The sequence below is a fragment of the Mixophyes fleayi genome, chromosome 4, assembly GCF_038048845.1.
Source record: "Mixophyes fleayi isolate aMixFle1 chromosome 4, aMixFle1.hap1, whole genome shotgun sequence".
NCBI lineage: Eukaryota > Metazoa > Chordata > Amphibia > Anura > Limnodynastidae > Mixophyes > Mixophyes fleayi.
The window spans coordinates 178,265,605-178,281,472 of NC_134405.1; the positions used below are offsets into that span (position 1 = coordinate 178,265,605).

The window sequence follows — 15,868 nt, forward strand, 5'->3', positions numbered from 1 at the left end:
TATTTAAAGTTGTGCCTAGCAGGAGTGTAAGCAGTCTGTCCAATAAGCACTTGCTCATAGATACAGATGCGACCTCCTTTATCCTCTCGCCCCAACATAGCCTACAGTGGCGTTGAATGACGTGCTTAAAGGAAAAAAAACAAAACAAATAAAAACACCTTACTGTAAGGTACAGTTTCTCAACAAAAGTCTTTCTTTACGCAGTAGGTTATGTACTAAAGAGAATGAGCACTTTCATACAGTTTTAGATTTGAATTAAAGCATTTTAGAGCAGCATGTGTCATCTAAAACACTTACTCGATACATTATTAGTTTCTGTTAGTCCAAATTGCTGACAACACTTGAGACACAGTGAGGAGTCGCATACATTCATAAACTATACCAAATCTAACAAAGAGGAGGAGACTTGGACTTTTATCAAAACCATAATATTTATTTTACATTTACACTGCACATATTATACACACTGCTCAGTTCTCTTTGTAGTAACTATTAAAGTTAATGCGTAATAAGAAATCTTCCAGATGTGGTTGATAGCCTCGGTTTACAAGCTTGGTCACCACTAGAAAAAAAAAAAGAATACAAACAATGCTTTATTGTGCAAGCTTCAATGTCTTAAAGTAATAGTTACAGAAATTCCTCCCATATTATTTTATGGTTTTGTGAAATACTATTAAAAAAAAAAAAAAAAAGGATTAGTTACTTAGGTAATCTACTATATAAATGCCTAGTGGCGTGTGTGGGGAAAAAAAACCAAGCTGCAGCGCCACCTGCAGAGTTATACACTGACCTATATATTTCTTGAAGGAGAAGTGACAGTTGGGAGTGATTGGTGGTTGCCGGGGGTGACAGTGGGGAGTTTTTTGACACCTTAAGTAGCTTGATGAAGGATGTGGCGATGAAGATGAAGGATGAGGTGATGGAGAAAAATGATGAGGTGGTGACATGTGGACAAAACCACGTTAAAAAAGGGCGCTTGCGTCTGGAAGTAACGCTCTTCCCCTGAGGAGGCCTGGGCTAGGCCCAAATGCATGACAAGAACCTTTTTAACACCTTAAGTAGCTTGATTTGACTAGAATGCATGAGTATCATGCACGGGTTAACTTGTAACTTATATGAACAGAAAGGCTCAATGTGTTCCAAAGGATATAAGCTAAACAAAAATAAAATCTTACCTTCGAAAAGAAAGTCAGAATAGTACTTGAAGGTATCGTAGGACTGCTGCATCAATCCATAGTTGGGGTGGCTCGCCATCTGCTTTTCCTTGTCACAGGCCCACGCCTGGGAAATCAGTTGTATCCTGAATTTCAGGATAAGACTGAAGATGCTGTGAATGACGTTCATTAATGGGGCAGCTTTGTCTGTAAGAAGACCCCTACAGAATATAAACAGCATGTTAGAATCGGTCATTGTTTGATGAAACCTAAAGATAATACTTCTTTATGCTTGGTGCACATTTAAGTACAATTGTACAATCCCCAATTGACAAAAGAATTTGCAAACATTGTTATTCGCTTTTCTGCTGCCTTATGGTAGAAAACCATTTAAGCTAATTAGGTTCTCTACAACACTGGTAGTGTGAAATAGCATTGATTCAAAAATGAAAACTAAGGGCCTTTACCCACTGGCACCAATATACATGTTTGTTTTAACAATTATAAAAAAGCATTTCTGCTTGCAGCCGGTCTGCTAGCATTGCCACACCATTTTTTGGACGATGCATGATCCATTTACTTGCATTCACCCTCATTGAAAGGCTTTGGGTCAATGGGAAAATCCCGACTGCTAGTTCTCATTACCACCATATGTTAAACACAGCCAATAGCACTGCATTAAAATGCCAGTGAGACTAACAAGCCTAGGGGTGCATACAGACGTTAAACCTGCAGTGCCACTCTGCTTCAACTGTATTCCATTCACGTTGCATAGAATACACAGTAAATGCTAGACAGGAAAACATATTGCAATCTACATCCAAGCTCTGTCAAGCATGCCCCAATAGAAGGCCACTATAGGCAGATATGATTCCTTTTCAAGTTTTATTTGAGCTTCTGTTCAGTTTAATGTAAGTAGAAGAAAACACAGCCCAAGGGGAGAGGCAATGATTGCCGAACACTCGTGTGTATACACTAAAATAGTATTTGTAGAAGACTGCCAAGTTCTACTTGAGTTAGAGCTACTATGTTACAAAACTACTGAAGTTCACAAGAAGAATGTTTATAAATAACACAAAACAAGAGAAATATTGTCATTAATGTCAATTGTTTAAGTCAAGCCTACTACCTAAAGAGTGCCTTATTGAGGTATTCTGTGTGCATCTTGCGAATCTCCTCTAGGTTGCTGACTGTACGAAGTTTGTTTCTGAACTCACTCCAAGTAACGTGCAGAATCTGGTTAGCAATATAACCCTGAATAACTTTTACAAAGTGCTGCATTTCATGGCGGTAAAGCTGGAGCTGTCGATACTGAACCGAGTTAGATGCTTGATTCACCAAAGCTGTAAAGAAAAGAAACATACACAATCATGTATACTAATAAACATATCCACCCCTTAACCCCCTTGAAATTCTAAAAACAACTTTACAATTTCAAAAGTCCAACTATTTATTAATCCCAAGTTTTTATGGTGTTAAATTATGTAGTTCTATTAAGCTATTCAGGCTCAGCACTCGTTTATATTGTCGAGTAAGTTGTCCAGAAGAACAAGGCTGTCCATCTATATCAAGCTTCTATTTATGATTAAATCCTCTCCAATGCATTCCTTAAAAAGACCCTCACTGTGCACTGTCAACTAGCAGAACGTAGCTGTCATGACTGAGGGTGAAAACAGTGCAGGAGCTTCACAATTATGTTGAGCATTTGTATAATAGATGCAACTTTAACAGAAGCAATTAAGTCATGTTTACTACACATCACAGTCCTTGCTACTTTAATAGGGTGGGATAGCTTTGAGTCTGCCTTCCCTGATAGCTCTTTCTCCTATCTCAATTGTTAGCATAAGGCAATCTGGCAACTGTTCAGGTCCAGAATGTTGAGGGAGTGCCCAAAGTGTCAGCAGACTAGCAAAGGAACTGATAAGGATATCCCAAAGCAATGAGGGAGATTGGGAAGAACTATACAGTATCATGGCAAATATACTTTTTATGGGTAGAATTACTTATAGGATATTAAGATAAATACTCTGAATAAAGCTCAAATGTAATTAGTTGTCATACAAAATGCCGTTGGTTAGGACACATTTTAATTTTAGAATGGATATATTTGTAACTAAACCGAAATGGCTATAATACACGCTTCACAAGGTAATGTGTTACAAAGTTCTTAGCGTAAAAAAAGACACTCAAATAATCTTAAGTTCAACTGTATGTTTCCAAGTAAATGTCATCAAACTATTCATAAGACGCGGCTTTACCTGTTCGTTTCAAATGAAACCAAATATCTCTTAGTGTCCAAACCATGTGCTTCAGTTGTAGCAGAAAAGAGAAGATCTTGTTGTATTTATTGATGCAAGTATCCGTTATGACGATGTTCAAAGGCCAATCAACCTTGAAAAGACCAAAGATATAAGTTAATGTATAATTTAGAGGACACCTAACGCTAAAATACAAGAATTTTGTAAGAAAAATAAAACAATGTTAAATTTGTCTAGAAAAAATGGGGCAGTTGTAGATTAACATTCAGTGTCATGGAACTGAGCTGGGAGTGAAACATTAGGAGAGATGGAGATTTTATGTGGGTTTCGGGTCACATTAATAGTGTGATTTCATGACCATGCCAAACACAGAATAAGTGACACAGTTTGTACAAAGAAGATTATAAGCAGAAACAAGGACTTTTTTTGAAGTTCATTTTTTATTTGCTGTTATATATACTTATAGTATTAATGTTTATGTATACTAGCTTGTTTTACCAGTTAAAGTGATCTATCATTACTACAGTGCAGGAAAGCCCTGGATCACAGCTCCTCCCCCCTAATTATGGCCTTCTATTGGAGACATTGCTGGACTTGCAGGGCAAATTAGAACACAATCTGTTGCTCACATTCTGTACATTATATTACCTTATATTTTAACTCCAAGCAGCTTAATGTATCAGGGGCTGTAGGTGTGAACATTTCTGGGACGTATTTAAGTGCAAATGAGAGATTAGAGACAAGGTGAGAGTCCCCATGTAGACTGTACTGCAGAGCTTTGTTTAATATGGAATTCAGAACCAGGGGAGTGAACAACTCATTGGGTGGCTGCCCCGATACCAGCTGTAAAACAAGAAAAGAACAGGGTAACTGACTTGCATATAAGACCCAGGAGATATGGGTGTTCCTTCTCACACACTGAGATGGTAATAAAACTCCCCCGCTGCGCTCCATTTATTTAAGTACCAGAAGTTAAATACACAGTTTTAAAAGATAAAAACTTAAGCACCTAGCAGTGAGAAGCCAAGGGTATGATTGCAAAATTATATTTCAACTGTTGCAATAATGTAACACTCTACACTCTAAACAAAGGCCTACATTAAACAGTTTTTACCTTGTAAATTATTATGGAATAAAGGAGAAGAAAATGACTTTTGCTTACAAAAGATGGTCACTGATTCCATTCTTAATGCATCAGCTACAAATTTTCAAAGGTGCAGTTTCTTCTGACAGTATAAATGGGTATATTACACATCATAGCAAAATATGTAGGATAACTTCGCTATTAATTCTGTTCACTGAATAACAAACTTAGATCTTAAAATGCCCGGTATGCGCATGAAAAACGTGAGCTGAGAGATTAAATACCTTTTCAAAGATTAGGTCACTAAGTGATTGTGCAAACTCTCCATCTTCCATCAGTAGAAAATGTCTTATTGCTTCAAAATGCTTCTCCATACTTAGCTCCACAAAGTAGTAATCCACCACAGCTTTGTTCACCAGAGAAACACTACAAAGAAGGCAGATTTAAAAGTGATATCTCTCACAATTTTCAGATCAGGGATTGTTAGCATTAACAATTAGCAATATAAGGCTACATAGATATTACAAGTATATATTTAAAATAATGCATAAGTATTGATGGCGCATATTTATCCCACCCACTACATAAAATGTCTCAGACAGTAACTGTCCAGGTAAGATTATGTAACCCAAGATGTTTCTCAACATTACTAACAATATATTTTAGAGGTACTCATGGTCTGAATTTACAAAACGCAAATGTAGAGAGAAATTGCTACTATTAAACTGCCACTTCACATAGTCAAAAAATGTGAAATAAGAATAAGTGTGTACAACACTCACTGGGATACAATGGGCGCAGTAACAGAATATTTCATAAGCACAGGTAGTGAGAGAAGTTCAATAAGCTGAACTGCGGTTTCGTCCGTGGCTGATTCAATGTCAGGGTCCACAGGAAGTGAGAACTCTCTTGGCACCACGTGGCTAAGCATGTGGAGAACTGGAGGCTCTGCTGCATGAAACAAAAGAAAGAAATGGCAGACATATAATGTATTTAAAGATTTTTCAATATTTCTGCAGCTTTAAAACTAGTTATCGGCAAACGCCTAAACAAATCCCCAGCATGCTATGAAAGCTGGATACTAAACCAAGACAATTTGTTAGTATGTCTACACTTATTTTCGAGTATTGAAGTTACTTACACATCATCTCATAGCTGTCTTGATATTTTTCAAGGCTATATTTTTCTGCTAGTGCCTGTAGATAGTCCTGCTGTTGTTGCCAGGTGTTATCATTGATGGTGTCATCTTCTTTGGCCGTGGGAAGATTATCATCATACGGACAGCCTGCGGTCTGTGTGTTGTCACTGAATTCTCCTTCTTCACACACAGAATCTCCTGACACTGTCTACAGTATATAATAATATTCATCACTCACACGTCATGTAGGAAGTGACTTGTTGTTTATATGTACTTTAACAAAATTGGTTCTGCATAAACCCTGCCTACACTCAGTACAGGCAAATCATTTTGAGGGCTGAACTAATAGTCATGAGACTGCGGCTTTTCACTAAGAAACAGTGACATGACGGTGACACCTCATGACCAATATTCACAAGGCACCGGTTGTTATTAGATAGGCTGTAGTCTCAAGAATATTGGTTTTAACAGAATGACTGCCTCTACTTTCTATAGGCAACGTGATTTCAATTATTTGAATCATTCACAACATTTAGAGGGAAAAAAAGAGGTGCTTGTGAAAATAAAAAACAAAACAAAAAAAATCATTCAACAATAAATGTGGGTACAGTCTCTCCTGTAGGAAAAATCTCAAATTGTATTTTTACTTCTGAAAATGAAAGTATGTTTCATAAGCAACATTTTTATAACCGTTTCAAATGTATAAATACAAATTTTATTTTGATCTAAACTGAAAGAACAGTATAAAGAAATAAATCATATTATATCTTCCTATAGCATCCTGAACCTTGTTACCTGTACATTGATAAGGGAACCGGATGTGCCATCTTCAGGTACATTTTCAACTACTGGAATAGAAAACAGAACATCCCATATTAGCAAAATTAAATCTTATTCATGTGAATAAATATAATTAAGTGAATAGATGTGTCCCTATGCAATCAGTCATGACAAAATATATCGGCACCCTTCAATTTTTTTCAAATAACTCACAATTTTACCTTATGTTTAGAGGAAATTGTGTTTATTTTATTTAGTTATTATATTATATTTCATTTTCACAATTCTGTCTCTGTGATTATTACAAAAGTTTTGCTTTTTATTTTGAAATCAATAATGTATATTTCTTTAAATCAGAAAATGAAAAGAAATGGCATTGACAAAATTATTAACAGCCTTTGGTCAAAATAACTGCAACCAACCATTCCTATAGATATAGATAAGCTTCCTGCGCCTCTGTACTGGCAGTGCGGTCCACTCTTTTTGGGCAAACTGTTCCAGGTCTCCCAGATTTGAAGGATGCCTTCTCCTGACTGCTCTTTTCAGATCTCTTATGTGTTCTATGGGATTTTAATCTGGACTCATTGCTGGCCACTTCAGACCAGTCCAGTGTCTTGTTTAGAAACACTCCTGGTTGCTTTTTGAAGTGCGCTTGGGGTCAATGTCCTTCTGAAAGACACATGACCTTTGACAGAGTCCCAGCTGACTGGGTTCAAACATTAAGATCTAAAATGAGCTGGTAATCCCCAAATTTCATGATGCCATGCACACATTCAAGGCATCAAGTGTAAGTTGCAACACCGTAATCCCAAAACATGTCTGAACCTTTTCCATGTTTGACTATGGAGAAGTTGTTCTTTTCTTTAAAAGGTTTATTTTTTTTCCTTTCTGTAAGCATATGGATGATGTGATTTACCAAAAAACTCTAATTTGGTCTTATCTATCAACAAGACATTCTCCCAGAAGGAATTTGGCTCTTTTAGGTGTATTTGAGCAATCTTCAATCAAGTCGTCTCTTGCAGCAACATCCAGGAAGGTTGGCTTCAGTGCTATGGGCTTTAAACTTCATAATAACCTTATGTACAAAGAAAACACGAACATCAAGGTCTCTGGAGATTCATTTGTAGCCTTGAGACTGTCCATGCTTGGTTACAATTTCCTGTTCTACTCAGACAATTCTCTGGCTTTCTTTCTTTTCTCCATGCTAATTGTAGTACACATAGTGACACCAAACAGAAGAACAAATCCTTTTCTCTATTAAAGCTTGTTTAATGAGTGATTTTTATATTGTCACCTGCTTGAAATTAATTATTTCAAACTACTACTTAAAATAATTTACTCCGGCCCATTTAAGCATTTTTGTATGATATAAGCTAGAACGAAATACTTATGTGCAAACCAAAATATTTTTTTTTAATTTCAACATTTTTTTGGAAGCAATAATGTATTAGACAAAACTGCAAGGATGGCAATATATTTGGTAACAACTGTATATGGAAGCATAATATGTGTAAAGCAGATTGCTGTGTTTAGTTTCAAAAGTTTTGTTTCTAAAACACCTTATATACAGTTATGGCTGAATCAGGCAACCATGTAGGGGTCTACCACCTGCAGCACATAATACAGCCAGTGACCAAAACCAACAGTCCAGGCAATAATAGAGGTAATAACACTGGAGTGTTCAATTAGTAAGAACAGGACATCAGTGTTCAGTAACATGGACACACCATAAAATTCACAGCCACGCTAGCATCACAAGCAACTAAAAAAACACTTGCATTAAGAAAGAAGGATAAGTTCAGCAGTTCAGGAGAACTCTGCTACCATGGGTTGTAGTGGGGAGTGAGGGAGTTGGCACTTAACTAGTTAACTTGTTACTTGTGACCTGCTGATAGAGGCCTCCCCTTTGCAACCCCCCCCTGTAGCTCCTCAGTGTAATTCTAAAGCCCCAAGGAACCAAAGACCAAACAGCAGAATAGCAGAAGGGAGGGAACGCAGTGTGTCCCCTAGATGGAATCAAAGAACAAGATTTATTGCGAGTACAAAAATCCCATTTTCTCTTTCATCCTTCTGGGGGACACTGCTACCATGGGGACTTACAAAAGCAGCCCCCCCTAAGGGAGCGACTGCTCTGATTGCCCGGCCTGTAAAACACTACGGCCAAAGCTAGCGTCAGAAGACGCAAACACATTGAACTGGTAAAATTTAGTAAATGTGTGTACCGAGGACCAGGTGGCCACTTGGCATAACTGCTCCGCCGAGACCCCATTTTGCGCAGTCCAATAAGCTCCCACTGACTAGGTGGAATGGGCAGTAATGCGACTGGGCAAAGATCGGTTCTCACTGATGTAAGCATACTTAATAGTTGAAATAAGCTATCTGGAAATGTTCTGCTTAGAAGCATGCCATTTTTGGGGATCGTATAGTACAAACAGAAAATCTGAAGGTGTAATGCATGCAGTTCGATGAACATAGAAGCGTAATGCCCTGACGGCATCCAAAAGCTTCATCTGGTTATCTCCAGAAGGGGTAGATGGTTCTTGAAAAACTGGAAGTACAAATTCCAGGTTTAAGTGAAACCCTGATACCACCTTAGGTTGAAAAGATGGAACAGTACGGAGAATCGCCCTATCATCATGGAAAACCAGATATGGTTCCCTGCATGAAAGAGACCCAAGTTCCGATACTCTACAAGTTGAGGAGATTGCCAGCAGAAAAAACACTTTCTATGTTAAGAATTTCAGATCCGTTGGCTCAAAAGGAGGAGACTTAAGCATTGGAAGTACCAAACTAAGATCCCATGGAGCAGTGGGTGGTATGTAGGGAAGCTGAATGTGCAACACCCCCTGAATAACAGTCCTTATGTCTGGCATGTCCGCCAATTGGAACTGAAAATAGACCGATAAGGCAGACACCTGAACCTTCAAGGAACCCAACTAGAGGCCCATTTCAAGACCATGCTGTAGAAAAGCCATTAGACAGGAAGATTAAAAGTCGCAGTAAGGCGATCTCTACTCTCACACCAACGAATGTAGGTTCGCCAAATCCTGTGGTAGATACGAGCAGAAACAGGTTTCCTAGCCCACAAAAGAGTGTTCATCACCTTGGAAGAGAATCCTTTTGACCTCTAGAGGGCGGCCTCAACAGCCATGCCGTTAACGCCATCCGAGGAAGGTCCTGGTGTCGAAACGGTCCCTGAAGGAGAAGGTCGTCGCGTAGAGGACCGACTGCCATGGACAGAATGTCTGCGAACCAGACCCTGCGCGGCCATTCAGGCGCCACTAGTATTACTGGCAGACCTCCCTGCCTGACCCTCTTGAGAAACGCAAGGAAGAACTAGGATTGGGGGAAATAAGTATCCCAACCTGAACTCCCTGCGTATTGTCATGACATCTACATCCACCGCCAGGGGGTCCCTGGCCCTTGAGTAGAACCTGGGAATCTGATTGTTGTATCTCAATGCCATTAGGTCCAGATCCGGAAGACCCAACCTGCGAACAAGCATTTGGAAGACCTCCTGGCAAAACTGCATGTTAACTTAGAAAGTCTGCTTCCCAGTTTAACACGACTGGGATGAATATTGCCGAAAGAGAGGGAACAAATAGTTCCACCCATTTCAGGATCTGAGTAGCCACCTGCATTGCTATTGCACTTTTGGTTCCCCCGTTTGTTGACGTATGCCACTGCTGTGGTATTGTCGGCTTGGAGGCGAACTGGAAATCCGTGAAGAAGTGCCTGAGCCCCCTCAGTGCCATTAACATAGCCTTCAACTCCAGAATGTTTATTCTGCTTGTGACCAGAGACCCTGGAAACGAAGATGAAGGGTTACCACCCCCCAGCCCTGAAGACTGGCGTCCGTCGTGATGATTACCCAGGACACTGGAGCAAACGACCTGCCGACAATCAAATGGTCCCGAATTCTCCACCAGTGAAGGGATGACCCGGTCTCCTGAGACGGATGGACTGGCTGGGAGTCCAATCTGAGGTGAGACCCTGACCACTCTGATAGAAGATCCCACTGAAACTGTCTGGAGTGGAATCTAACCTAAGGGATAGTCTTGAATGTCGAGACCATCTTCCCTAGGAGCTTCATGCATAGGAGCATGCAGGGACTGCGTTGAGACAAGACCCGGGTCGTCAAGATCTGAATGACTCGGGCTTTGTCCTCGGGAAGGAACAGCTTCTGTTCTCTGGTGTCCATGATGAGACCCAAGAATATCATCCTTTGGCAAGGGATTAACTGGGAGTTTAGATTTAAGATCCATCCGTGAGACTAACACCCTGATTGCAAGATCTAGATGTTGACTGATGGCGGCAACTGCTCAAGAAATGAGCAGATGCAGCCTTGAAGAGAAGATCGTCCAGATAGGGCACTATTCTGACTACCCCTGGAACGAGGACAACTGGCCATTACAGACATGATCTTTGTGAAAACTCTTGGCGCTGACGAGAGACCAAATGGGCGCGCTCTGAACTGGTAGTGGGAAGCTCCTATCATGAAACAAAGTAGAGACTGATGTCCCTCCCATATTGGAATGTGCAAGTAGGCATCCCCAATGTTTTTGGACGCAAGGAATTTTTCCGGTTCTAGGCCATTTATTACAAACCGAAGAGTTTCCATGCAAAATCTTTTCACCCGCAGGTGTAAATTTAGGGACTGTAGATTGAGAATTGGGCAGAAGGAACCATCCGGTTTTGAGAGCAAGAATAGGTTTCAGTAGAATCCCTGGCGTCTCTGCAATTCCGGAACTGCACAAATGACCCCTGCGGTTAGAAGAGAAGCGACACAATCTAATATCGCTTGTCTCCCTATGGAATCTAACGGTAAGGAGGTGGGAAAGAACCGACGCAGGGCCTGACCCACTAGCCTGATCTTGTAGCCCCTTGTCATAATCCCCTGAATCCACTGATCTGGGAGGACGATATTCACTGTTCCCTGAATAACTACTGACGCCCTCCCACTCCGCGAGGAGAGGAGGATGCGAGTCAGGCTGCAGGTTTATCCTGCAGCTTGGGAGTAGCATGCCTTGCTGAGGAAGAGGAAGACAACCTTTCTTTTCACGAACTCCATCTGGAGCCAATGGATCTACCCCGGCTCGCCTGTCCTCTATTGGACGAGTTCCCTCGAAAGGACTGGCGAAAGGAACTGAACCTGTGTATCCGAGACTTTGGTAAATTTAAAGGAAGGAACGTGCTCCCCCGTGCTTGGAGTACTGCTGAAACTATAGCCCCCCCCCCCGTCGAGGTAGAAGCTGTAGTCTCCGCCTGATGAGTGAGAATCTGTACCAGAGTGTCCATCGACTGTGCCAATGATACTGCCCACCCTGGTTCTTCCGTTAACAACAAAATATTGCCCTAAGCCTGGGACCCTGCCTCACAATCTACGCAGAGCGTCCCCCGGGTCCTGCTGTACATTTGGCAACTTTACCTTGCATTTTGAGCAAGCAAAGTATTTTGCTTTTGGTGCTTTCCCTTTATCAGACATTATATGCCGCTATCCAACAATGAATGTCAAATATCAATACTTTATTAGTAAAATAAATAAATAATTATATATATATATATATATATATATATATATATATATATATATATATATATATATATATTTATTTGTACTTAGCCTTTGTAGACTAGTACAAGTCTGCAGCAGGAGAGGAGTCTCAGTCACCAGTGAAGCAGAATCTGGAAGTGTACTATGTATTTTTCCTGGGCAGATCTTAGGAGATACCATTGCACCCTCTTTTGTGTGGGTGGGTGTGTGTGTGTGTGCGCGTGGGGGGGGGGGGGCTCTCTAATCCAGCTGCATTCCTCTGCTTCAGCCATCTCTCTCTTAGCCCTAATGTGCGCCACTTCCATAATTTAAGTGCACCATCGGGTCTGCTGCCGTACATTGATAGTTAATGTAGTTATTTACATAAATTGGAACTTGGTAGTCGCCATAAGATGACGACCGCCATCTCTCCAAACCGTGGCACTCTATACCCGCAGGTAGCGCCGGTCAGTAGGCACCGCCAAGTGTGACAACGGCTAATGAGCCCCCAGTCACACTCTCGATATCCACGTTGAGTGTGTGCCGGCTCTCACCCCATACACAGCCTGCTGCTTCTCAATCTTCTTCTTTTTTTTCTTTTTTTTACACAGTGTGTCGATTCTAATCACACACTAAACAGGCTGTGATTTATCTATGTAAAAACAAGAAAAAGATAAGAAAATAAACCATTATGCTAGCAGTAATGAAGTAAGCCCAACTCCTTGGGCACTTAATCTATGCTGAGGAGCTACAGGGGGGTTGCAGAGGGGAGGGGTCTCTCAGCAGGTCACAAGTAACAATTTAACTAGTTAATAGCCAACTCCCTCACTCCCCACAACCCATGGTAGCCCAGAAGGATGAAAGAAATTACATAAGACTAAAATAAAATTGAATTTAATTAAAAGAGAAATAAGTGAATTGAAGTTGCAATATGTAGACATAGCACTGGTAATTGTTAAACTATGAAACTTCTCCCAAACTGCAATCTTTCACTTGTACCAGCATTTCATGTAAGACCGCACAGAACAGGGATGAAAGCTGATGTTCAGTTTTAGTTGTAATATGCAACAGTGTATTAAGGTGATGGAGAAATATCAGCACTGGATGCACAAGGAGATGCATGTAAAAAAAAGAAAAAAGGCCATGCAGCTAGACATAGATAATTTGAATATTATGGGTCGGATTCAGAGTTGAACATATGACTGACAAACATTTTACAATAAATGCAAGAATGAGCCTGTCAGTACCAGGCCTATCAACATGCATAGATGCGCCTCCTAAAAGGCATATCTTAAAGTTGCGTCAAAGTCTCTAAGGTGCGTTGTTGACTTGTGCCTCCATGCCCTTATGGCACGTGAACACCTCTGACACGCCTTCCTGAAGCGTAAGAGGCCGCTAGTACAAGGTATGTGTAATGCTACATAGGGATGCATGTTGTGCAAAAGTGCAGAGCAACAAACTTTACGCAAATTGCATTTTTACAGGTACTGATTACACAACATTACACCATGACTTGGTATACAATAACCCCTACCTAAAAGACTAACAAACAACCCTAAATATACAGTCCTCCCTTTTTTTTTTTCTAACATTGGCTTTAGTAAAAAAATGCTGCAAATGTGACTGTTACAGACGGGGGTATTCAAAATCTGAACTGTATGGACACCGGGGACTATCATTCTGAATTGTAAGTTGTGCTGAATATCTCAATCAGTCAACTGTAAGGAACATTGTACATAAACCTTTGTTACAGATAATAGATTTGTATCAGTGTCCAGTCCTAGTATTATGGCAAACCTGTATTTAGTAAGCATGTTATGCATAAGTACTTACCAACTTCAATGCTTCCTTCATTTTTTTTGACACTAAAGGGTGACAATGCAGTTACAATATCAGGTGAACATGTATGTTCCGAATGGAGGTCTTTTATTTCTGAGTTTCCACCAGCCTTGAAGGAACCCGTTTTTTCACCATACAACAAACTTTGAATGGTGGCGTCAGATGAATGAGCAGATTTGGAGTCTAGAGTCACATTGCTGTCCACTGTAGGAGTGCAGTCTCCAATTTCAATGCTTGACTGTGAGGCATGACCAAAGGTGCTCCAGCGTGGTTTTGATAGCTCTATGTCGGAAACAAGCTCTCCAATCGGTATATGGGACTGTGAAGCATGTCCATGGATGTTCCACCTAGGTCGTGAAGGCACAACCTCAGAAACATGTTCTCCGATTTTGATATTGGCATCGGATGCATGTCCATGGACATTCCAACGTGGTCTTGATGGTTTCACATCTGATACATTTTCACCAATCTTTATATTCCCCTGTGATACATGCCCATGAATATTCTGACTTGGTTTTGAACTCTCTATCTCAGAAGTATAACCCCCTATTTTTATGTGACCTGCAGAGATATGGCCATGCACATTACCCCGAGGTTGGGAAGGCTCAACATCAGACATGTAGTTGCCAATATCTATATGAGAATCAGAGCAGTGGCCATGTTGACTAGGTTGGGGCTGGGGCACAATGATGTCAGGAACATATTCTCCAACTTTAATATTGGCATCTGATGCATGTCCATGAATATTCCAACACAGCCTTCTAGGTTGTTCATTAGACACATATCCACCAATTTCTATGTGTCCTTGAGAGACCTGTGTAAATGCCACCGGCTTCAAGACTGTGTTAAAGTCATACTCATTTAAAGGTTTATCACATGGTGTATCGGTAATGTCTTTATTCTCTGTGTCTTTAGCAAGATCTGAACCAATATCTTTTAAAGCATCATCAACGCGAGACTGATCAACAGTCATTTCATTATTCGGTTTCTCGCTAGGTGGCAAAGGAAGAAAATCTGAAATATTCATATCAGGGATGCACAAGCTTGGGTCAATGATATCGGTTTCCTTCTCATCTGCTGAACTCAGGGATGTTTGTTTATGTTCCGTTGATGAATTTACAGTTGAATGCATGGAAATAAGACTCTCATCTCTCATTTCTTCCTCATTAATATTCCCATCTGAAGAAATGGGTTCAGTAGCTACTGTCTATAAGATAAGACATGAATAATCTGTATCAGAGTTTGTGGAAAGTATCATAATATACACAATTTGTTTTGACAGTAGCGTAATTTCTAAATTGCCTTTCTATTCTCAAAACATAGAGAGAAAAAATAACCATACAATGTTAATAAACTGCTAATTCTGTGTGGTGTTGCTCAACTGAAATGCTCCACAGAAATGCTGATTTATGATAATTTAACCAGTAGTGCCACACAACTCCTACAAGTGACATTACTGCTATATATAAATTTTAAACACATAGCATAATAAAAAGGTACATTTTCTCCAGGGTTGTAGGAGAACACAAATGTGGTGTTATGTTTTACCCGGAAAAGGCAGGGCACTGGGAAAAGATTTGACTCTTCCAACTCCCAACTATAACCTCCTGTTCTACTGCTCATTCTTAGATTCTAACTAGCTCAGCAAGGACAAGAAAAGGAGCAGAGACAACACATTCCTGGAAAGGTTGGTCCTTGTCCACCTACAGCTGTGGAGAAAGGGATTTAATGTTAAGTACAAGATTCCCCTTTTCTCTTTCAGCAGCAGGGAACATAGATGTTAAGATGTTCCAAAACAACCCTTAATGGGAGAGAGGGAATACCTTAAAATAAGACAGACACCTGGGGTTAGATTTACTAAGCTGCGTGTTCGAAAAAGTGGGGATGTTGCCTATAGCAACCAATCAGATTATTGCTGTCATTTTGTTGACGATACTAAATAAAAGAAAGCTAGAATCTGATTGGTTGCTATAGGCAACATCCCCACTTTTACAAACCCGCAGCTTAGTAAATCTAGCCCCTAGACTTATTTAAGAAAGGGAAAGTTCACAGAGGCACAATGCCCACTCTGTAAACTTGTAG

General features: G+C 40.3%; 1 protein-coding gene across 1 annotated transcript in view; it reads right to left on the reverse strand.

The window, feature by feature from the left end:
• Positions 1-412: 412 nt before the first annotated feature.
• The window catches only part of TUBGCP6 (tubulin gamma complex component 6), a 56,011-nt gene continuing 40,555 nt past the window's right edge, over positions 413-15,868 (reverse strand). Inside the window, exons 17-26 of the mRNA XM_075208907.1 lie at positions 13,781-14,993; positions 6,430-6,482; positions 5,638-5,842; positions 5,279-5,447; positions 4,781-4,922; positions 4,061-4,255; positions 3,413-3,545; positions 2,284-2,497; positions 1,176-1,375; positions 413-562 (exon numbers count right to left, since the gene is read on the reverse strand). Coding sequence (XP_075065008.1) covers positions 471-562; positions 1,176-1,375; positions 2,284-2,497; positions 3,413-3,545; positions 4,061-4,255; positions 4,781-4,922; positions 5,279-5,447; positions 5,638-5,842; positions 6,430-6,482; positions 13,781-14,993 — 2,616 coding nt within the window. The 3' untranslated portion in view covers positions 413-470. The remainder of the gene's footprint in view (positions 563-1,175; positions 1,376-2,283; positions 2,498-3,412; positions 3,546-4,060; positions 4,256-4,780; positions 4,923-5,278; positions 5,448-5,637; positions 5,843-6,429; positions 6,483-13,780; positions 14,994-15,868) is intronic.